Source organism: Anarhichas minor, unplaced genomic scaffold (genome assembly GCF_050575085.1).
Source record: "Anarhichas minor isolate MPS153535 unplaced genomic scaffold, ASM5057508v1 ptg000001l, whole genome shotgun sequence".
Lineage (NCBI taxonomy): Eukaryota > Metazoa > Chordata > Actinopteri > Perciformes > Anarhichadidae > Anarhichas > Anarhichas minor.
The window spans coordinates 2362141-2386023 of record NW_027466447.1 but is presented as its reverse complement, the minus strand read 5'-3'; the positions used below and the strand labels follow the sequence as shown (position 1 = coordinate 2386023).

Sequence of the window (23883 nt, the reverse complement as noted above, 5' to 3'; positions counted from 1 at the left end):
TGACATGATTGCTATTAGCATGACATGTAATTTCACGCCGCTGCACTCAGTCCTGCCCGTGCCCTTGACCCCTTCTCTGCATGTGTTGGTGTGTGTGACCTGCTTGACTAATCAGCGTTGAACTCACCTGCCGAACGAGCGATACAGAATCTGAGTCAAAGCTCGACTGGGGAGCTCTGCTCATTCATGTTTTTTTGCAACCTTGGAAAACGGCCCGAGAGCCTCTTTTTTTTGTGGGTCATCTGTCCGCTGACATAACATGCTTACGTGCCGATGAAAACGGGCCTGCACGCTCGCATTTAAACACACACACACATCACAGATGTAACCGTAGATACATCTGGCCTGGAGCATAAGCTTTCAGAGATCAATACTGATCACACAACTGGCCTTTCCCTTCCCCCACCGGTGAGCAGAATAAACAGTGGAACACAAAGAACAGTTTCTGCAGACATCCTTTATGCTATAAACTGTAACACTGTGCACCAATAGAACCAATAATGTCACATGTTGTGTGTCGACGATTTACAACCAATGTTCGTCCAATGTTGGACGCTGAAGATTGATGGACCTGAGCTGTTTTTGGTGTCAGTATTCAGTGTTTTTAACCCCAAGGGTCTCTAATAGATAAGCAGACGAGTGTTTATTACTTGCACAATATGTGATCAATCAAAGGGTGTCACGTCCGTCAAATAGAAGGTGGACGACACTGACTGACATTCCATAAACCTGTCAAAGTCTTTGAGGCAGCAGTGCATCAGTGCATTGAGTTTATCAGTCGCAGCTCTGATCAAAGGGAACTAATAGTGGCGAGCAGCTGAACAGCAGCAGTGATTACACGTCATGGGACGAGGTAGCACTAATGTTTCAGACCTGCATTTATATACATTTAATTCAGTCGCAAAACAAAAAACTGGCTGATGCACTTCCCATATTCACTCATACAGTACATACAGTATACTTTATGGTACATTTTTCAGGAGTGGTGTCTGCAGGTCCTGCATTGTAGCTCCATTCAGCCCCAAATACCTCCTCCAATCAGGTACAGCGGGCTGTATGTAGCCCGAGAGGCAAAACCCAGGGCAAAAACAAGTATGCAAAGCACTCGCTGCTGTCTGTTTACAGGTGTTGGGGAGTATTACTGCAGCTCGAGACCACGCTACCCTGCTAGCAGCATAACACACACAAATTGCAGAGCGAACTGTTGGCAGTCACTTTGCATCGTGGGTAATATAGGCCCCAGGTTTTGACACGAAAAAAGAATTTGAAAATGCTGCATCAATTTTAACATTTTTTGTTAACACTGTCCATCCTTAGACCGACAGTGTTATATCAGTGCAATGCCTAATCGACTCTTTTAAGCTTATTGAGCAACATTTTTATCCACTCAGATCTTTTCTCAACTGGATTATGGCACCCGGACAGTTAACCTCAAAGACCAGTGTCCCAGTCCAGTGCATCACTGTCCCAGTCCAGTGCATTCACAATCAACTCAACATACAGTGTATGCTCAGGAACACATGTTGAATCCAAACACAGATGTGAGTGAGTGCACTGACTTCATCATCTAAAACTCAAAGAGAATCTTCCTCCGTCCAATTATTAATCCTCTCACAGTTATCAGACAGAGTTGATAGAGTTCTCCTTCTTAGTAAATGAAGGGCATGACATCCAGAGGCCAGTTGGCAGGCACAGTGTGTCCAAAAGCTGAAGATCCACTGTGTGCTGAACAGAGCTTTGGAAGCTTTCCAGTTTTAGCTGGCAGGCAAGTTCGGGCGACTATTCGAGTGCTTTTTGGCTTCATTGGATACATGAGTCACACTCATTCGCAACAAAACTGACCATCTGCAGACAACCGAGAGGCGTCTCTGAAGATTCACGTGTATTACATCCACTGGCGCGGTCGCACAACTGTTAATAGAAATGTCAAGAAAATGACCACAAGGGAAATGAGAGGTTTAAATTCCAAGAGGCCATCATTTTAGCTGGGAAGCAAAAAAAATATAGATTATCCCTAATGTTCGCAAAGCTGCAAAAATGCATCGTGATTCAACCGTTACAAGGACTCCAATGCTGGACGGGTACCGCATCTGTTCTTTGAAGCTGCATTGAACAACTGTGTCATCATGAAACAGCAAAAAAACGGAATGTCAGTAAGACATCATCGAAGACTTCAAAATGAAAAAGCTCAAAGGTCCCGCATTCACTTTGGTGTCCAGAGTGTGCACATGAAGCAGAGGTCACAGGCTCAGCAGCCGTGTGGGAGAGGAGTGTTGATGCAAGGGGACACCGGCCCTCTGATGGAGGCTAATAAATCTGCCCTGTCTGAACCTCAGCTGCACCTCTGGATCTAATGATGCACACCCGAGCAGTTGAAGCAGTAGATGGTGTGTGTGTGTGTGTGTGTGTGTGTGTGTGTGTGTGTGTGTGTGTGTGTGTGTGTGTGTGTGTGTGTGTGTGTGCGTGTGCTTGCACTCTGTCTGCTTTCAGTGAAATTCTAAACCTACAATCAATTAAAACTGCAAGTGTTTATTCAAAAATTGATAGACAGTGTAAGTTCAAGTCAGAAAATGAAGCTGTTGACTTTGAAGTGTAATCATACTATAGAATGCAAAAACTTTCTATTGAAATCCCAGATAATATACTACTGTACATAAAATGTTCTTTCATGCTTAATTTTGTCATCGATATACAAATGGTGGTTTTCTCAAAAAGATCAATATTGGCCTTATTCATCTGTCCACATAAAACGTTCTATCCTCAGGAAGCGAACAAAGACAACTTCTAATATCTGATCACCTCCTTATTATCTATTCTGAGACTCTGTGTCTCAGGGTAGAAGGCACCTCAAGTGTGATGCATTTTAAATGTATGACATGCCAACAGTTCTATTGGTTTCACACATGACCCAGCACGCTGTCCCAGTTTCCTGCTTGTATTCCTCCTTTCTGTGGCTTTGCCTTCCAAAGCAAGAAGAGGAACACTTCATTCCTGTTTACAGACTGTAATTGAGGTCACCTACCCACTTCTGAAATCAGTGCGGAAAATGGTGCTTAACTGCAGCGTTTTAAAGGAAAACAGACCGAACCGCATGCGGTGTCAAAATGACAAAGACCCACTTAGCTTTATTACCTCATCTGGGACGTTAAGTGAATCCTAAATAAAAAGCAGTATTGTCATTTTTCACTGCAGCCTTGGGCAATTTGCCAAAAATGAGTTAGATAAAAGCTGCAGCCATTTGTCAGCTTTTGTCCCTGCGCCATTTTTACACATAATATATGTATTGAAAACAAACCACTCCGAGTTACACATGAAAGCCATCCGTGACTCTCTAACTGAGGCTGACCAGAGATCAGCTGTTTGCTTTCGGGTTTTCTCACCACCACATATGAGAAAAACCAGTAAGGAAATGGGGGTGTGGTTGACCACAGCAAACAAGCAGGTGTGAGAGCACCTTCACATGGTGTTAGCGTCATCTGCAGCCCTCGCTGACCGTTTTTTTTTTTTTTTGGGGAATTTTCCCACCTGATGCTTTGGAGCAGTGTTTTCAAAGACTGGAGCCCTCCCTCACACTTAGCATACTGTTCAGTTTATTAGAATATTGAGAGTTTACTGCTTTAGTTTTCTGCACAAAAGACCCAGAGGATGAGTGTGAAGGGTGTCAAATGTAAGGATGTTCTATGTTGTTTAGCCTGAAAGAAAGTGCTGCATCAGTGAAGGAACTAAAAGCTTCAACTTGGCTTTTTGCCAACACCTTTGAAAGACTACAAAAAAAACTATAAAGGTTTGTTAGGTTTGATAGAATCTGTCAATGTATTTTATTTCATTGCATATCATTCATCAAGCTTTTAAAATGCTCACTGCCTACTCAATGAATCTCATTTTTTGAGGGCCAGGCTCGATAAAACATTCATGAAAAGCAGGAAAGGAAGTCAGGAAAGTGATGTTTGTGTTTCAGGGAGAACACCAAAAGACACACTTCTCTCACACACTTTTCATTTTCAAACATGTTTGCCGTTTAAACAGTTTGGAACTAAAGGGCATATGCACATATAACGGCCTCCTATCTTTCTCTGTTATTGGGCCTAGCGGCAAACAATGAATGTTACATTCACATTAAAAAAAGCAACATTTGCATTAAAATACACAATGGAGGGAGCAAATACAATGCAGGTTGGTGTGTGAATTTAGCTTGTTTCGAACGTGAGGTTGATGATTGTTATTGGTGCTTATATGCATACATGAATGTGTGCGTGTGTGTGTATATCTGTTGCAGCCGGTGTATAAAATGCAATCCACATACAGAGGAGCCAATAAAAGCCTGATTGTCTCGGAGAGAGAAACTAGCTAATGTTTGGCAATCAGTGCCACGGCTCATTAACGCCCATAATACATAATTAGTGTGTTTGGATTACACAGACGTGTAGCTGATTGGAATGCGACACACGTTTGCCATTTTCTCTTCACTCTTCATTGCCTGCCTCACTTAGTCCACTGTTCTGCCAATCGAACACTGCTTTACTTCCTTGGAAACGATTTACCTCAGACCGCTCCATACATATCTTTTTCTCTGGGTTTCTTTGGACCTCCGTCCACAAAAAGTAATAAATCTGTAAACGCCGGCCTCGTGTTTTAGTGCGGATGAGAAAAACTGTACTGTAGGAAAATAATGACACAAGCCCACTCAGATACAGTCAGAGGCTGAATGGCAGTAAAGTTCAGAAGCCAACTTTCCCTGTGCTCACTTATTTTCAAAGACCAATGGATATGTTGTCATTAATCTGTATTCATGTTTATGTCGTCAAACCAGAAATCCAACATCATCGGCTAGTGAAATGGGGCCTGCTTTACCTCACTTCTCTGTGAAATCAAAGATCCATTGTTTCAATGTCATCTGAAGTAATGTGATCACAGCTGTGCGTGGCTGCTCGCAGCTATGGGGGTTTCTTGTTCGTGGACGACACGGCACCGCCTGCATATTTATAAAACATGAAGTGAAACGTGCCACAAACCTCCTGCTATGTGATAACTGGAGCATAAGCGAGAGTTTATTCTGTGCTTAGGGGTCCAACTGCTGAGATAATTCACAAACTTGTGATTTGGAACAGAATCCGTCCCAATGGAAGACACTCCCTGTCCTCCTAACTATGTCACACTCTTACTCCTTCTCTTGAACTTCAGCTCAGTTCGGTGGTGTGCTGTGGAAGGAAAGTTAACAGTGTTTGCATGCTTTGAGCCGGAATATAGGCCTTTATCGCTCTCCCTCTTAATAACTCCATCTCAGCAGGGTTAAGGTCAAAAGCAAGGGCATCATTGCTGTCCAGGTAAATCACATCAACCTCCACAGACTGCAGCCCCTCAGGACACACACACACACACACACACACACACACACACACACACACACACACACACACACACACACACACACACACACACGCTCCCTGAATGTTTTATGTTCACGTTAATAGGGCAGCACATCAGCCAGGTGATGACACATTTGCACTCCGCAAGCACACTGATGTTCCCGCGCGGCTTGACGTCTTGATGCACAAACACATTTGATCTGAAAAATCCTCACTCTGCTCACAGGTGAGGTAACTCCAGCTGTATTTCACACAGTCTGAATCAGCAGGCTGCTCACAACTGACCAGTAGTCTACCACCAGCTATACTGTACAAACACAGATATATGCATACGTGACATATATACAGCATGTGTGTGGCTATCAGTAGGCTTTCTTTGTAACAATGAGTAACAAAGATACAATCAAGTCAAAGCAATGGTGTTACTACACTGTATTATATGAATGAATATGTATGTTTATGTTTGTGCATGAAAAGTTTTAAAAGCAAAACAGATCTGTATCATAAAACATGGAACTTTTGAAGGGATAACTCAGCGGTGCACTTTCAATCGACCCACAAGGGACAGATTTTGTTAAAGTAGAGCAGAACTAGTCATTTAATCAACTAGTAAACGAATACAAAAATAACTTGCAACTGTTTTGATAATCGATTCATTGTTAACGTCATTTGTCAAGCAACAATTTTCTGCACATAGTGTCTTTTCTTCATCCTACATTATGTGAGGATAAACTGATAATTTTTTTAAAGTTTGGAGTATTGGTTGGACAAAACAGGAAAATCAGATGACATCTCCTTGGGCTTTAGGTAATTGTGACGGGCATTTTTCCCTTTTTTTAGTGCATGTTATAGACCAATCAATAGTCAGTCGCAGACTAAAGGATTGTCACAGCAGCAAAGTCAGAGATATATCCTGACTTTTAGTCCTCAGTATGGGTGAGAGCCCAAAAAACACTGGATCCAACAACTCGCATAATGCAAGCCAATAGCCTCTCATTTTTACCTCCTTTGCCTGGTAAATCCCAACATCCTTTAAACTCCACATCTGGAGTTCTTAACACAGGCTTTCTGTCAAAAACACTGAAGAATTGGAAAAAAAGTCTCAAGCCCATGATAACCCTGATGACATCACTATGACATCGTCAGGGTTACTTCTTCAGACTTCAAAAAACTAATTTCAGAACGACACAGGACAATAAAAAGCTATTTTCAAAGCTTAAGTTTAGGTGACAATTGAACTGATCTTGTCCCAGCACTGCCAGAACAGCTTACATGCGAGTACAATAGAAATAATGTGTGTGTGTGTGTGTGTGTGTGTGTGTGTGTGTGTGGCTTGTAAGAACCTCAGCATTACATATTCATCACAGACTGAGGACCAATGATCATTTTTTTCTTCAATATAAGCCTGCTGATAACTGAGGAAAATCCTCCACTCAGAGATAGAAAGAGGCATCCCACAGCGTCCCCCCTATTGTGTCCACTGCTGTTATCATCATTGAATCCATTGCGGCAGCCATGCTAAAGACATAACCTCATCTCTCCGCCCACTTCCAAACCAATTGACAATACAGTCTGCATTGTTTCATCGCGTTGACATGACGATCTCATTCCCTCGGCGCCGAAACACTATCCTGCAGTTAACTGAGGATGAAATGAGGCAAACGGAGGGGGGGGGGGGGGGTTCAGTTCGAAAATATAAACTCTGCTTTTAAGAGTCACTCAAACAACCGATGTAGTGAAGTTATCAGGATGCTGTTTAAAAGCTGCGCATTTCAGCTCCTTGTAGACTCATTTGGGGAGCCAAGACATGAAAGACTCGCCAAGACCGTTACCAAGTGTAAGAGCGAGTTTGAGTGGGTTGTCTGCATTGTAAACGATGTCCTAAGGCGGTCAGTGAAAATCCATATGGACATTCCTTTAAGATTTTTTTTCTTTCTTCTCGGAGCCTTTGATGCTGCTGTCAGTCATGGACCCCTACACTTCAGGTTTATTCGGTCCTGCCTCACCCCATGGGACCTTAGGATTGACAAGAGGGGACAACTAAATGCTGAAATCAGTTATGGGGATTTACACCTCTACAGCATGCCATCAGTAGGAGGAAATACAGAAGCTATGGGCAAATTCTATACTTAGTAAATCTAGGCAGGCTTTGAGTATGTTGTGTGTTAAACCTACGTAAACTCAAAGGTGTCAATATGAGGAGGTAATCCATGTGATCCATGTGCTGGTGGACACTATTGTCCCACAGCGCAATGCTCAAATGGAAGAGCTGCAAAAGTGCATAAAAAAACATATTAATAAAGTGTGAGATGTTGCAAGAGAGCTCCACAAAGTATTACATTTTTTTCTTAGTGAAATTCATAGATTAATTGACTGGATGTTTGCCAGCGCATGTATTGCATAATTCCTGTTTGTACTAAATGGTTAAGTATGTTTTTTTTGTATTTTTTAAAACTAATTATGATTACTTAAAACATTTTTTGAAAATAGCATGATGATAGTGGCACTATTCAAATCCCTCTCACTAAAAAGGGAATATTCCTCCAAAGCCGTAAAAAACATTTTGGAGGCAGTGAATACACCTCTAATTTAAAACTTTTTGTATGAAATTATATTCTAATAATGTTTTAAGAAGATAAATTATTTAAAGTGTTTCTTCTTTCCAACAGTAGACGTGTTTAAAGTCTGCTGGTTTTTACTGCAGCCATCTAATCAGGAGCTCATTTACACCTACAGCCGGTGAATGCAATTAACTCGTTGAAAGGACAGAAAAGCCAGGAGGCTGAAGTGCTCACGAGAGCCAAAACTGAGTAGCACTCAGTAAAGCAACTGCACTTAGTCTGGGATGAAGAAGTCTTCTACTGCTTTTCCCATAAAATAAATCTATCTGTTTGGCTTGCTGCTTAACTTAGTGAGAAACATACTTCTCTGATATATTTAGATAAGACCTATACAGGTAGCGCCACCATTTACAAGTCCCAGCAGCTCAGACGTTGTAGTTTCCTGGCCAATATACAGCATCTCCGGCTTGGCTGTGCTTGCGCTGTGATTTATAACTATATTGGCCATAGGTAAACAAAGGCTGAAGCGGGGTTATCCATCTTGTTGCACCTCGCACCGCTATTCATCATGGTAGTTTACATGTCAGCCATTTTATTGCTCTCCTCCGTCGATGCTGGATTATAGTGTTGACCAAAGCCATAACAGGCAAATACTCAAAGAGACGGTGCCATAAATCCAAATCTCCATGGTTCATAAACATAAAGTCATCTGTATTATTGGCTTCCAGACATTAAAAGCCTGGAAAGTGAATTGAGAAGTCCAATATTCCAATCCTGTGAATCATGGCTGTCAGTCTTTTAAATTTGAGGTCAACTATCCTCTTTATTGGCTGTTATTGCTCAATGTTTTCTTACCTAGTTTAGCGTATTAAAAATGCAGTAGGCAGGATTAATACGTAAACAGCCACTCCTCTGATCACTAGATCAAAAAGCAGGGCTGCAACGGAGATGAGCGTCCACTCACTTGTGTTCATCGTGTTCGTTAAAATTCTGATGTAAGTTATAGTAAGTGTGGGAAATCTTCTTGATGTACAAAACGTGACACATCAAAACCAAGTGATGAAACCTCAAACTGGCTAAAAAACTGCGTCGAACAAGAACAGAGAGGGAACCACACTAACCAAACATGCCTCACTCCTGCTACGCAACACATGCATTTCCCACTTCTGTGCCGCTAAAGCTCTGGCCAGCATGTCACATCTATATGGCATAAGTGGGTTAGCGTCACTTAGCATACCCCGAGGAGCTCCCGTTATAATCATGAACAATTAAATACGCACTGTTTCAATCTTACCGTGCAGATTCGTCACATTAGTCAAAACACACTGTGAAAGGGTTAAAGCCACCTCCTGAAGACCATGAGAAAGAATTCAAGTTTAAGGTTCTTCCGCATTGGCTTCACCTTTCGGACCCAGAGGTTGCTGCAGTGTCTATTTAATAGGTACACCTCCACTGTATATCATTGTGTCCAAATGCTGTTAAAATGAGGCTTCATTTATAATCTCTCACTCTGCCTTAAATTCATGTCAAACCCTCCAGTAAAATGTTGACTGGTCTCATTATATACAGTGGCCTTTGTGAATTTATTCTCATTAACTCAACTGATAAATGCAGCAGTGCTGTGATCCTCGTCAGTATGTTTCTCCTATCTTTATGTAATAATCACGAGGCTTCCTTTCTCCACGATGTATTTATATACATGTTTCATCTACTGCCTGACTTTTGTTTCCCAAACAACCCATGTGGTTTCAGCAAAACTGCATCTTTTTGGATATTATATAACGCATAGCAGTTGGTATAATGTGAGGTGGGATCTGATTTACTGAGCAAAATGTGGAGGCTGGAGATTAGGTTTTAGAAATGCCCCCACTGACAGCGCATCCACCCACTCCACCTCCACCTCTGGGAAGCAATACAGAGAAGAAAAGACCCCCCCCCCCCCTCATGGTGTGAGCCTTCAGCATCTGGAAAAAGCATCGCTGACATACATACAGTCGTCTGCATGGCTTCTGCAGGATCTTAGCATTACAGAAAAACATCTCAGCGAGATCAGAAGAACATAAACGTCCCTGTGAAATCCCATTCGTTGCTGTTAGCTCAGCCACGTTGGAGAGATGACAGATGCTGCCTTCGGCACCTCATGAAAGATTTAGGAAAAAGTTTTTTAAAGATGTGTCAGACAGGGATTGCACTTGTTGAAAAAAAAAATTACCCTCCTTTAGATGAAGCCGGCAGGTGCCCAGGGGAGCCTTGCCACAGGGAGATAGTGGACTGAAGAGAGTGAAATAAACATGAAGAATCTAAACATTGCTCCATCTCAGCGCATGGTTGCCCATCTGGAAGACAACACTGACTGTGGGCAATTCATGTTCTGACTCTAAATGCCCCTCGTACAGTCATCAGTAAGCAGAATCAAAGTTTTACGCCTCGACTCTGTAAGACTGAACTACATAGTGAGGTTTGTCTGCTGTGTTTTTGAAGTCCAACACCTAAAACGTTTAGTTATGGCTGCCGGAAACAGCAATGAAGATATCGGATATCTGATGTTTTGGTGGGCTGAAAAACTCTGCAATTAGTAGAACTTTACAGACACTTTGGAGGCTGTTACTTTTGGATTGAAGTAGCCCTGAGCCATGATCGTCCTAAAAATATATATCCCGGAACTCTGACATTTCAGTCTCAGATCCACGAATTTGTTACCAAAAGTAAGCTAAATACACAAACTCACGATGAAATCTTTGTAGTTACCCACTAACTTGGAAAAACCGGCATCACACGACTGAGGTGACAAAGAATATTATTTATTCCAGTAGAGAAGAGTCTCCTCATAAGGAATAGTTTGACATTTGGGTAAATACACTTACTGACAAAATGCTCTGGCGGATAAACCCCATCACTCCATAAAGTGTCTTTTTTAAACTTTGATTTTACATCATTTGTATTGACTTTTATGAGACCTTACTCTATTTGAATAAATCATGTGTTTTGTTGTCTCTACAGCCACCTAATATTATTTCCCAGCTTATAGGTACAGAAGATTTCCCACCATCCCAATTGAAGCTGCAGGCAACAAACATTTAGTTGATATTCCGAGGCCTTTTCAAGACCCCGTGTTTTTTTCTTGTCAAGGTGAAAAAAGCCTCCAAAATACCATTTAGACCATAGAAGACAATGAAAATAACAGTGACAATAAACCGATGCTATATTGATACATATTTCAGTGGAATCCAATTTGTTGTTACATTTGAAAGAGTTCAGTTGTAGGTCAACCCAATGATAAATATTGTAGAAGTAATAAATGGCACATTATTTGATTACATTGGTGTGTTTTCTTATATATGAATCAAACAGCATCATATCCTGTCAATAACAGGTCAACAACACTGACTAAACCAGATGCCATTTTTAATAAAAGGCTTTTACCAGCCTTGCAATACCAATACATCAGTCTCACCCTCTTCTGTATGATTTAGTCACAGTGAGATGTAGGTCTGTAGTTCCAGGTAGCTCAGTGTTGACGCTGGGGGGGAAAAAAGCTGTCAGAAAGTAGGACAGCGAGGGGAGGAGGGCTGGTTTGTAGACCTGCACTTCAGTCTTTGTAGTCTTTGATCCTGACCACGGTGGCTTAGCTTCACATGCTCTCTGGCTGGCCCAGACTCAGCAGTGGCCTATAAATACCTGGCATGTCTGTAACCAGGTAACCTCAATAGCAACACTTTAAGATGCAAAGCCTGCACACTAAGGTCTCTGCAAGCAGAACGACCGATCTCCTTGCACTATTTCCTACTAGTGCTGTCAATCAATAATGAAGCAGGACAGCATCAACATGTACTGCATCTCAAATGAGAGTTATTACAACACGGAATCTATCTTTAATTGAAAATGAAATGGTGAAGAATTACAATGGAACACACGTTTATATTGTGTGCTGCATTCCTGTTCATTTGTCTCGATGGTTTGCAGTAGAAAAGACTTTAAAAAAACCATGAGGAGCATTTTCCTTTTGAATCATTTCACTGTAGGACTACCTGCAGTTTTTATGTGTTACACACTCAATGGGAGGCTCCTTTTGAACTGGTATGGTGCAAGGACGTACACACTCTCTCTCGCTCTCTCTCACACAAACACAAACACACAGTAGACCACAAAAGTGGCAAGAATAAATTTCAGCCATTCAGTTTCCGGAGTGCCCTTTTTGCTTCTTTGTTTCTTTCTCTCTGGGTGTTTCTCAAGTCAAGAATGCTTCCTTGCTTCCTCCTTTTAAACTGTATTTCTATAAATTCAGTACATTACCATTTCCAGTAGGAATATTGATTTTGCTTTCCTCAAAACAATATAAACAGATTCAAAACGTGTAAAAATTAATCAAATCAACCCGGGATTTTGGGCAATTACTAATAATTTATTAATGTACAAAACATACGAATAATATGTTCTCCTCATAGCCACCAGTCGCCATCGAAGAACAGTATGTTTACCTCGCCGATTGTAAAACACACTTTCAAACTTGACAGAAACTACATAAAACTCGTTAAACCCATTTTGGTTAGTCTTTCTGCCATTTCAACAATCACCAACTCTGGTTTTATCAAAATAAACCCTTAATTTCTAAGGTTAAATGTCAAAATATGCCGGCTTTACACCTGGTCTCTCTCTGCTGTTGCTGGCTTCTTTGTTTATGTTACTCAGCTCAATGAAGGAGTCTGTCACTGACAGGAAATGCATTGTGCGCATAGGATTGTGCGTGTTTTCGTAGTGCAGAAAACATGCATCCTCTGCATAAAGAACTTAGTCCTCGGTAGAATTCAATGACGTGTCATCCTGGAAATTCAGCCGTTTTGACTTTGGGAAACACCCTCTATGTTGCACACACTCTCTGTCGTGTTCACACACACACACACACACACACACAGACACACACATCCACTTCCAGGGGCCGGGGCCCGGTCACAGGAAGAGTGGATGCTTGATAGAGCCTCTGACGGGACAACACGGAGACAAGCCGAAGATAACTGAGGGGAAGTCCAATTGTGTTGGTTAAACACAGAAAAAAGACAGACTTGTCAATCCCATGAGGCCCTGGTGAGAAATAGAACACAACAGGGGACGTAGTTTTGATTTTGACAGCCCGAGGAGGAATGGAGCACATCTGCCAGTATGCTGTACCTACCCACACACACACACACGGATAGTGCTTACACTGGTGTTAATGCACCATTACACCTGAAGCTAAATCTGAATACAGTATATACACACACTCATACAGAGAGAACCGACTCCAGAGGGGCTCTGTGGTGACCGTTTCCTCTTCCTGTTTCCTGCTGCTTACTGAGACTTGAGATGAGTCAGTCCTCAGGGGAGTCACTGCTAGCTTCTCACACACACACACACACATAAACACACTAGCACTTAGCCACTCACAGACACGCTCAGACGCAAACCTCTTATTCCCATAATTCGCATTTAAAAGATCCATGTGGCATTTAAAATGTCAGAAATCCCCATCAGAAAAATTGCTATGCCTATTTGTACGATGTGTAAACGCAAGGGGATATGACTGACTAGCCTCTGTCTCACTCCAGCCGTACTAGTGCCAATATTTCTCCAATTTCAGCTAATTTCCTAGAAACCCTGTTACAGTAAGGAGAGCCTAATGCTAATGTTACCTAATGCTTCTTGTCCTGCCTTAATCTCTTTTCCCAGTCTTACGGTCCCCCATATGTCATAAAGAGAGGCGCTTTCACACTTTTTTAACAGAGAAAACATTCACGTCAACAAGATGGCCTAAAAACTCTTCCAGTTAAGCCACAATATGAACTCCTACTAGAAGGATGTTCATGTGAGCATGTCTTTTAACCTCATTGTGTTTTTTTGCAAGAAAACATGACAGATAAAATGCCTCACCAATGTATCAGTTCAGCCCGACCTGAAGTGGAACGGTGATTGTTTTTATCTTTTTTGTGGCCTATAAAGGTGGTCCAAAAAGTCACGCTAACACCCTTATACTGCTCTGCATGCTGTACGTAAAAATGGGGGCACTAGGGGTGAATGATGGCTTTGTCAGCAGATTTGACTGCCTAAAAAATAGGGCTCTATTGTTGCTGAACATCACCTTTGCTAACTCTGACCAAGTGGTTATCAGCGTAAAATACAATGTAGAGGCCTTTCAAAGCAACAAACGCCTTAAAAACAACATTTTTTGTCTGCATATGTCACAACTGGACAGGAATTAGCTGTTATAGTCATATTCTTAACCAAACCCACATGCTCTCCACGATGAGCCTACTTTTCTGCCGTTGTAGGAGTGTGTATGTATCACGTATGTGATGGTTACCACAGCACTAAAACATCCAGCGCACTCACACAGGGCATAAACAGATGTCTCCGCAATCATCAAAGAAGATTTTTTTTCTGACACGCTGAAACAATCAAAGAGACAATCCGACTCAGCTGAAGCTGGAAAGCAGGGAAGCACTGAACTCTCCGACCGAGCAATCTTCAGCCGGCAAGGGTTGGGTGTGTGTGTGTGTGTGTGTGTGTGTGTGCGTGTGTGTGTGTTGTTGTTGTTTTTTGCAAGTGTGTGCATGCATTCACGCTCAAGTAAAGCCAGTTGATATGAAAAGTGTGATTCCAGTGGAAGCTGATGTCATGCAGTCAGTCACCGGGAGGCCATGGATTATACATAGAGCTTTCAGCACAACAGCTTTAGAGCAAGTTAAATCGAATTGCTCTGGACACAACAATAACTCCGAATGTATTGAGTGCAAGTAAGTGAAGCATGGGAGCTTTTTCAGACACAAACATTGGAGGTCGAGGTAGATGCACTGTGATTTTAGAGCACATCACTAGTAACCACACATTAGAGACTTCTCTACAGTGCTGACCGAACTCAGGTGATAATATAGTTTGTGTTGAATCACAGTGGAAGTATGCAGGTTTGATTCTGACCTTTGACACCTTATAAACCTCAGTTTTTTCTCATATAAAAAAATAAATAAAAATGCAAGTCAATGTAGACTCAAAAAACCCAGAGGAATGAATGTTACAGTCTGCTCCACAAACATCCTGTGACTTCCTCGCTCAAGCTACACGCTTGCAGACGATACCTCTGTATTATTGATCAGAAACAATTACTTCAGCTCCCAGAAATAATCCAGACTGCCAAATTCGTCATGGCAGACAAAGTGTAGCTGAGACTGATGTGCCAGTGAGCCAGCATGCACAATACAATTGGAATGCAGCCACTATTAATGTTAGCGCTTACGCCTGCATTTGACCAAATGTCCGTCAGAGACAGGTCTGTTGTGCAGACATCTGCCGATAAAATCAAACAGATTGTTTTTGCATTTGTTCATCCAAGTAAACAAACTCGCTGTGCACAGCTGCAGAAGTTTCTACCAGTGTGAGGATTTTTGAAGGCCACATTTCTGTGCCCAAAACACCACAAACTTACATAAATTCAGTGTTTCCTGTGTATCTTCTTTGGTGCTTTCTCGGAATAGAAAGGCAATTGAAACAGCATTTGGACCATGATGGGAAAGTAAAGCTTTGCACTACAAGCCAGACTAATAGATCTACAGTAAGTGGGTTCACAGCTCCTTTTGAAAATGTAATTGCAGGTTTAACCTACTGACACCTATGAGGCTGTAACGTTAAACCTCTTATACCACACTAGAAAGACATCTCTGGTAATCCACTCGAGGATAACACTGGTCTGGGAGGAACCTCTAAAGGCCAATATGTGATTTTTCTGAATAAAAGACCAACATCATCCTAATGTTGACCATCCACTACACTTTTAGTCCTAAAGGCAGCTATCGCAATCCTGCCTCCAAAGCGATTGTGATTGCACTGTTACTGCAGCTTGCAGTACAAAAGACACACCCCAAGTATCCATTAGCTTGTAGCAGACATATGATATCTGACCACACAGATCTGCTGGGGAGAGCACGGCTGAAGGACAAAGGACAGACAAAGATGATGGGAGGGCTGCTCGGGAGATGCATCAGCCTTATGTGGGTTTCCGTGGTTAAATTTATCACAGTCAACTGAGGAGGAAGACGCTAATCAATAAAAACCCTCTCTGTCTGTCTCCCTCTTCCTTTCCATCTTTGCTTTCCCCTCCCCCGGGGCTTCCATTTCCCCTCCCCACCAAAATAATCAGCGTCTTCATCCACCTAAAACTGCCAGTGGTAGTATATGGTAATAGAGAAGAGCCCACTGGGGCTGAGTTGACACTGTCTTTGTATGCAGAGGTCAATAGAGAATAGCTTTTAAAACATGTTTGCTCCTAGTGATGTGCTGAACTTCTCTCAATAACAGCAGTCCCCTCAAAAGTCTCAACAAAAATATTAACACATTGATTTTTATTTTTTTCCAATAAGGAGTTTAACTTACAGAACTCTGTGTAGAGGCAGGTTTTACTGTAACAAACCTATACTTCAAAACAAGTCCAGTCTGGGAGGAACGTTTCAGCCTTCATCTGCGTCTGATTAATGCAGCCGCCACACAGTATCTACAGTAAACGTGGGGTGAGTTCACTGCAGATGGACGACTAGAAAGCAGCTGCAAAAACAAGAGCGTGCCGCAATCAATCTCTTATTGCCAGATTATCTACATAATGTGCGGCTAAACACGTGCAGGTGTGGCATCTCCTGGCCCATTTAAAGGAAGTTGCGGTGCAGCAAAATTTGCATAGTCTACACAGAATGGAACGCAGCAGATGATCTGAGGTTACTCCACCATGTAGGAGTCAGCCCACATGAAGCCCACAGTGCTCATCAATCATCCAGATGTGCACAGCCCGTCTTTAAGATTTTAAGTAGGGTCTTTAATCATAGTTTTTATAGACATTTCAGTATCTGATATTTTAAAACTGAAATATGACCAAAAAAGTATGCGATTTCACAGGACAATATGAAATTCTTCAAATTAATAGTTTGGCAAGAAATACGCTTATTTGCTTTCTTACTGAGAGTTAGGCTGAGAACACGAGAACATGAGCATGCATCAATTTTGAGACTTGAAAAGAACTCTGCTGTAATGAATGAGGGCCCCTATTGCTGTTTTACATGCATACGTCACTTGAGCATGAAATAAAACATTATCCATAATTATCTGAGATTACTTTATTGTATTAACTACATTGTGTGTTTACTGGTTATCATACTGTTACACACTGTTTGGAATCTCATTCACCAAGCTGGACATTCTTCTCTCAGTGTGTCACTTTAAGAAGACGTTCAGTGGTCAGCGAGCACTACTCCCAAATCAGCAAATGACAAGCACAGCTGCAAAGATGATGTGCTACTGTTGCAGGTTTCTGTGTACCGCTATAGCTGAAGTATACTGCATTATTTAGCAGGTCAGTCCATGACACTCAACTTTTCCAAGTACTAAGCGACTGTCCGTCATGTGACTGGAAAGCTCCTGTCAGCACTTTGATTCTATTTTTGAAAGGAGCTGATACGAGATGACTGGAATTAGCAATAAAATAGAAGTGAGACAATTAGTCATTCGCTCTCAGGGAAGATGACGACGGCAGCACGTATTTTTCAATCATTTCACAACCAAGGATACATGATGTTTTCACACAGATCAGAGGGGTAACTTAGGTTACGTCTATTTACTGTACCGCTATTGTGTCTTGTAGAGTAAAACTATGTATGCTTATTGTGAAATCCACTGTTTCATCTCCTTCATCATACAGCCACAAAATGCCTCCTCCTCTATCCTGTAGGATACCGTAGCTCTCAATATCTTCTCTAAATACCACCATCTCTTTCCCGCTCTCTGCCAGGTGTGCATCAGTGTATAAGTATGCCCTGTGCAACCAAGTTTCTGTTCTCCCTACAGAGCCCACAACCCTCCGTGTGTCTACAAGACAGATGTGCAAACCAGATGTTCCTGCACTGAGGGGAAAGGGCTACAGACAGACCTGCTGTATTTGTCAGTTTCCCTACCATTGCAGCGTTGTGCGGCCTCAGTTCGAGTCTCAGAACACCAACAAGGCAAGGGCTGTTTGTCAGATGTATCAGTATTTTCACACATATAAACGCACAGTCTCCTTTTGAGTCCGGTCATGTTTTCTAAGACCCGAATCTCATCAGGGACCCGTCCTTTACTGCTGGATTCCTTCCCAGCTTTGAAGGTGGAAGAGTCGAGAATAATTTTCTGGCTGTATGGTTAAGGTTGCCTCATGTGAGTTCAGTTCAAAACATGTCCGGTATAACGGCAGGCAGAACAATACACACCAACTGTAAGATAAACAGGCAACATGGATGTTTTATTCAGTAGCAGTCTGCCTTTTTTTTTAAATACACAATTAAAAAAAGCTGGAACTGCAGGTGAGTGGCAGCTTCTCCCATCCCCTCCTCTCCTCACTCCATTAGCCTCTGCAGAGCCAGCCAAGCGAGGAATACGCGGCCTGCTTGCTGTCTAATTTCAGAGATGTTAAATTCACGCTGGGCAATGTGGGATTCACTCAAGAGAGTCATCAAAGTGTTGTGCTTGAGCGCACTGAAATCACTGAGGGAAATGAGGAAGGTATCGCAAAAAAGTGAAAATGAGTCTGTGCTTGAAAAGAGTTTATCTCCTCATCTGAAACTGGTCAGGCAGAAAGAGAGCAATTGCACATCGAGCCATTTAGTGTCAAGTTATGATAAGAGCTATCTAAAGAAGGATCGAGCATTTATTGTTTGGGGGCGCAGTAATCAATCTTAAAGGAGAGTTTGAATGTCATATTCTCAACACAGATTTGTTACACGGAACTCGAAGTAAAACAAAGTGCTTAAACAACAGAAGAATATGTAAAATATTAAAGCAATAGATCAACATTTGGGAAAAACTCAATGATACCACTGTCGTAGATCATGTCTATTATTAGAAAGCTGCAGCCAGTTAGCGTAGCTTAGTATACTGGAAACCAGGGGAATCAGCTTGCCTGGCATGCCTCGACAAAATCTGCCTCCCAGCACCTCAAAAGTTCACTAATGAACACATTATATAAAAATAATTTGTTAAATCTGTAGAAAAATATAGTCTGGCAGAAAACTCCCATGTCAAACAGTGGTTGTTTTTACACTTAGCTAAGCTAGCCGACTGTGGCTTCATATGTAGCATTCAGTCATGTAACTCTCAGCAAAGAAAACATTTAAAATGAGTTGATTGGATTTAACTATTGTGAAGTTCCTCAGATTGATCACACATCAGGTTTCTGTGACTAACTATATGTTTTTATATATATCTATATATATATATATATAGATATATATGGGCTTTTCCAGAAGCAGCTTTAGCTTATAAACAACCGTTTCATAACTGTTTGTTTCTTTAAAATGCTTGAAGGGGCTGAATTTGATAAGAAAAGCACATGAATGCAAAGTCACAAGGATGAGCAAATCTACAAAGTATTTTTTTTTTAGTTCTGGAGTGAGAATGAAGATTTGTATTTGAATATCCTGCAGTAATTCACTGAGCCACCGTTGGTTCTTCTGTAGATTTTTTCTGAAAATATTTCCCTATAAGAGGGGAAAAAAGAACTTGCCAGCGGTCCCAATGTGTTTTAATTATAGACGACTTAATGAATAGATGACTTAATTTTCTCAGCTTCTTAATTCAGCTCGGCACGCCAGCAAAGATGAGGGATAAAAATAGGTGCTGTTGACCATATCTAAAGCCTTTCTCATTTCCATTATCTGTTCTTAGAAATATTTTTATTTCATACATTACATAGTTAAGAGGTCATCTGAGGGACTGTATTAACATATCATTAAGTCAAAGCCTTCATTAAAGCTTCCACAAAGAACTTTCATTTTGTATTGATTATGGCGGTCGATGTGCTCGAAAGCGGTAGTGTTTCCCAGCACCAGAGTCCCTTTAGAAAATCTCTCATTTTACTGCTGCAGGGTCTGACAGTCTGCCTCGCTCAGTCCTGGTTCTGCTTCTCCCGTGCCTTCCTTCCCTCCAGCGGGCCCAGCAATACGGCATGGGACTCTAGAGATATGGTGTTGGTGTTGCGTGGACCGGCGAGGCAGCTAGGCGAAGCTCTGCTCCTTTTTTTTTTTCTCCTTTTTTGCACGGAAACTGAAGATGACGAGTACTAAGAATAGTAATATAGAAACAGCCAATCTTGTTGCTGATGGTCTCGTTTACATCAGTATGAAATTGAGGCTTTCATAACCAGTTAAAGGTTCGTCATAGTAACATAGTAGAATATTTTTCAGAGAATATTAACAGATTATTGTTGTGTTTTCAGTTCACAAACACCAAAATGATCAAGAGTCAGCTGTACTGAGAACACACAGATGATGTTTGCCAATTATGTTGATGCTAATAAATGAACACATAAGTTGAATGGTCTATCATAGGAGGACAAGGTGGCCGATCGACGCATACTCAACGAAGGTTTGCCACTCTCAAATTTTGTGGCAATTTCACACGCCTTCATTTCACAAGCTGCGACCTTTTTAATAAATGTTTCTCTGGAAGAGTGTTGCTTCCTGTTGTTTTTGCCATGAAAGGGGAAGTTCAATTGACACATGTTAATTGTATTTTTCCATTCATCAAAAAGCACCTATGAGTCAATTCCCCTTAAGTTGCAATACTATAAATAGAAACCACTATTTATCTTTTTATTAGAAATCGGCTATCACAGTCAGAGTTTCACTTCTAATATGATGGATATGATGATAATATCTATTTGCATTATTGTGGGGCTGATTTAATGCATACGGTGTATTGTTTTCATCTCAGCTGATTATACCACACATCACTGATGTTATTACTGGTGTCACTGGAGTATCTTTAGCATCCCATGATGTTCTAAATGCCCCTTCTTCACAGATTGCATCATCATTAGATGTAGGATGATGACAACTAGTCAGTCAATACGTCTCCCACTGACACACATGCACACATCTAAAACTAGGATACACGACCCTGTCGTCTCATAAAGGCCGAACATCATGTGCACCAGCGTCCGGCAGCGTGCTCTCTCTCTCGCTCTGATTTCTAGGTAAACCTCCTGTGGACTTCACGAGGGCAGCAGCAGGGCTGTCAAAGAGCCGCAGACAGTTTCACAGCACTACAAGCAGAGTTCTGTCAAAGTAATGAACCCGAGGCCAGACTTGTAACCCCTCGTAAAGTCTGCGCGCTGAGGCGTATTCACTCTAATGAGAGGAAGCGATTAAACTGCTGGGTCATGTTGCTGACTTCAGCTTTGGCTTGGAGTTTAGGAGTGTGAGGAAGACTGCAACATGGCTGTGTTGATTAGCACCAGCAATGCCAGTAAGAACATCTACTAATGATACTGAAGGCCATTAAAGTTGCTGTTACAGTGTGAGGGTGAAGTACAAAAAGAGACTATCCAAAATGGATAAAGGCCTCCAAAAAGACAGTTAATTCATGCACCAAGACCTGCATTCTAATTTAAAAACCCAAGTCCAAGATAAAGGAGCTTTCTCCCTTTTATAAATAATTTTGACTACGTTCCATAGCTTCCACACAAGGACAAGAGTAGGCGTAAAAACACATTTGGCAAATTCAGTTCAGTCTCTCGGGACAGCTGGCAAACACAGCGAGGGCAGATCCTGGTCGTCGTCACAGAGAACCAAGCCTCCGCCTCATTCTGTGTCACAGAGCAAACCCTGCCTTACCTTTCCAAAGTCCCTGACGTCAAAAAGGTCAAAGGCCTCGAACAGCTCGCTTTTCTTCATGCCGAATACGTCGCTGCACACCGCCAGGAACGTCCTGATGTTCTTCAGGCACAGGAACTGTGTTGGGAAGACGGAGAGGGTTCATCTGTGAGTGAGTCACCGAGAAATAAACACGACATGCGCAAATGATATGATGCATTATTATATTTCACTTTCATTTCCATAGAGCTGTATGGTTTTAACGCCACAGAATGGGCTCACATGCTGCTGTTCTTCCTGATACAGTATAGCTTTCACTCTGGAAGTCTAACCAGGGCGTGCAGCTGAGGGCCTGCGAGACACACTGGAGGACCACAGCTCTAAAACATAGATGAATTGCTGTTTACAGGCGCCATGAGGGCATCTTGTTTCATTAGTAGGATGTATTTCCTGTCGAAGAAGGACAATGGAAGGGTGCGTAATTAGAAAGAGATAATTCATCAGAGCATGGAGACAAAGGCAAAGATCATATTTTCTCCTACTATTAAAGTATGATGTCAGTTTGATGGTGCAGTACAAATGCAATTTAGATTTCTCACCTCTCTGTTTGGAGATGGTCAATTTGTTGTCATTAACTCTACATATATTTGGCATTTCTGTCCTGCAATGTCTTGTTAATTATCAGCTGACATGTCTGGGATAACCTAAGTTTGTCTTCAATTTGTTTGACATAAAACAAAACAAACAAAAACAAACAATATAGCAAATTACTTCCCGGGAAAGACCAAACTGCAAATGTAGAAGCTTTCATAATAAATTGAGGGAATTCTGTTTTCCGCTGGGGTGAATTGTGTATCTAAACTCATCATGGTGTTATGACATGGTCTTTCTCAGCTAGCTTTTATTCACTGTAAGCTTAATTACAGGCACAGCTGAGGGTGCACCTTGATCTGAGAAAATTGAATCAATCAATAAGCAACTCCTCTAATAAACAAGGTCATTTACTGACTGTGTGTTTTCTGCCTCGTCTGCATCCTAAATCTAAATCTCGCTAATGATGCTAATGAGGCTTCATCCAGAAACGATTTATCCAAATTATGCATTAGTTAGCGCTGAATGCTGCCCAACAACACCAATGAAACTGAGAAAACTGGGGGGGGGGGGGGCGGGGGGACACAGTATTAAGTAAGGCTTTCTGAGGTGGTGCACTCTCTTTATGAAGAGTGGCAGGCGCAGAAGTGAAGGGGAAGGTGTCAACATATGGTAGTTAGCCAACGGGCAGTATCTGTGACTTACACCAGTTAGCCTTCCTGTAGTTTATACAGGATGGAGCAAAAAAAGGGTGCTGGTGAAAGGGATGTTTTCAGAAAGGGGTGTTTTTTTCTTCTTTTTTTTGCCACATCACTGTCCACCACAAATTACCTCACCTGATAATGTGCATTTTTAGTGCATTCATGTTACACTGAAAACTACATTGTTTAGCATTGTTGCAGCTATGTTTTATCAAAAAATGCAGATATTTGCAGTAGTTATAGTGATGACCTGTCACAGGCAAATCATAACACCTGTAATGGGGCTAAATGCAAATGGTTGCTTGCATGATGGAATTTTAACGGAGTATCATCAGCATCAATATTGACATGCGGGGTACAAAGACAACAGAATATCACAGCCAACACAGAGGCGATCATTGCAAGACCAACTGTGTGGTTGTGAGGCGTTGTCTGCACCAGTACAAGGGCCCAGCTTCTGAAATGAACAAAGACTGCTGAAAACACTGGACTCCTGTACATATAAAGGCAGTTTTGAACAGTGCAGCTTTGAAAAATATTCTTTGAATCATAGAAAAGGCTAAATTATTAGATTAGGTGAGAGTCGGTTTTATTTGCATGGGAGCCGTTTATGTTTTTGGATATTTATTTTTGTCATTTTGTCCACAACTTCACATATAGTATAGTAACTGCATCGATAGCACTCACAATCTAACCTGATTTCAAATTCTCCAGCGATACGTTTCCATATTACAATGTCTCATCTTCACCTCCTTCTCCTTTTTCTATTTCTTGGGTAACGGGTTTACAGGAAGTGGATTTCATAAGGCCTTTCCTGTTTTTCAAAGAGAGCACAACCCTTTGCCATACTGTTAACATGTGGAGTCCATACTCAAAGGCCTGACTGTAACCATGTTTGACAACCGTAACTTAAAAACCTTCAATAATTGAGTCAGTGTCATCTTGAAAATACAAATATCTCCAGAGAAGAAGCTGCCGGACTTCTTCTGTTATTCATGACACACCTTCGCCCCAAAATCAGATTGGTCTG

The 23883-nt window shown here is 41.6% G+C and overlaps 1 protein-coding gene across 2 annotated transcripts in view; it reads right to left on the bottom strand.

The window, feature by feature from the left end:
* vav3a (vav 3 guanine nucleotide exchange factor a) overlaps positions 1 to 23883 on the bottom strand; it is an 83555-nt gene that overhangs the window by 48458 nt on the left and 11214 nt on the right. For both annotated transcript variants that reach the window (XM_076088798.1, XM_076088724.1), the window contains exon 2: positions 21583 to 21699. In XM_076088798.1, the coding sequence (XP_075944913.1) occupies positions 21583 to 21699 (117 nt within the window). The remainder of the gene's footprint in view (positions 1 to 21582; positions 21700 to 23883) is intronic.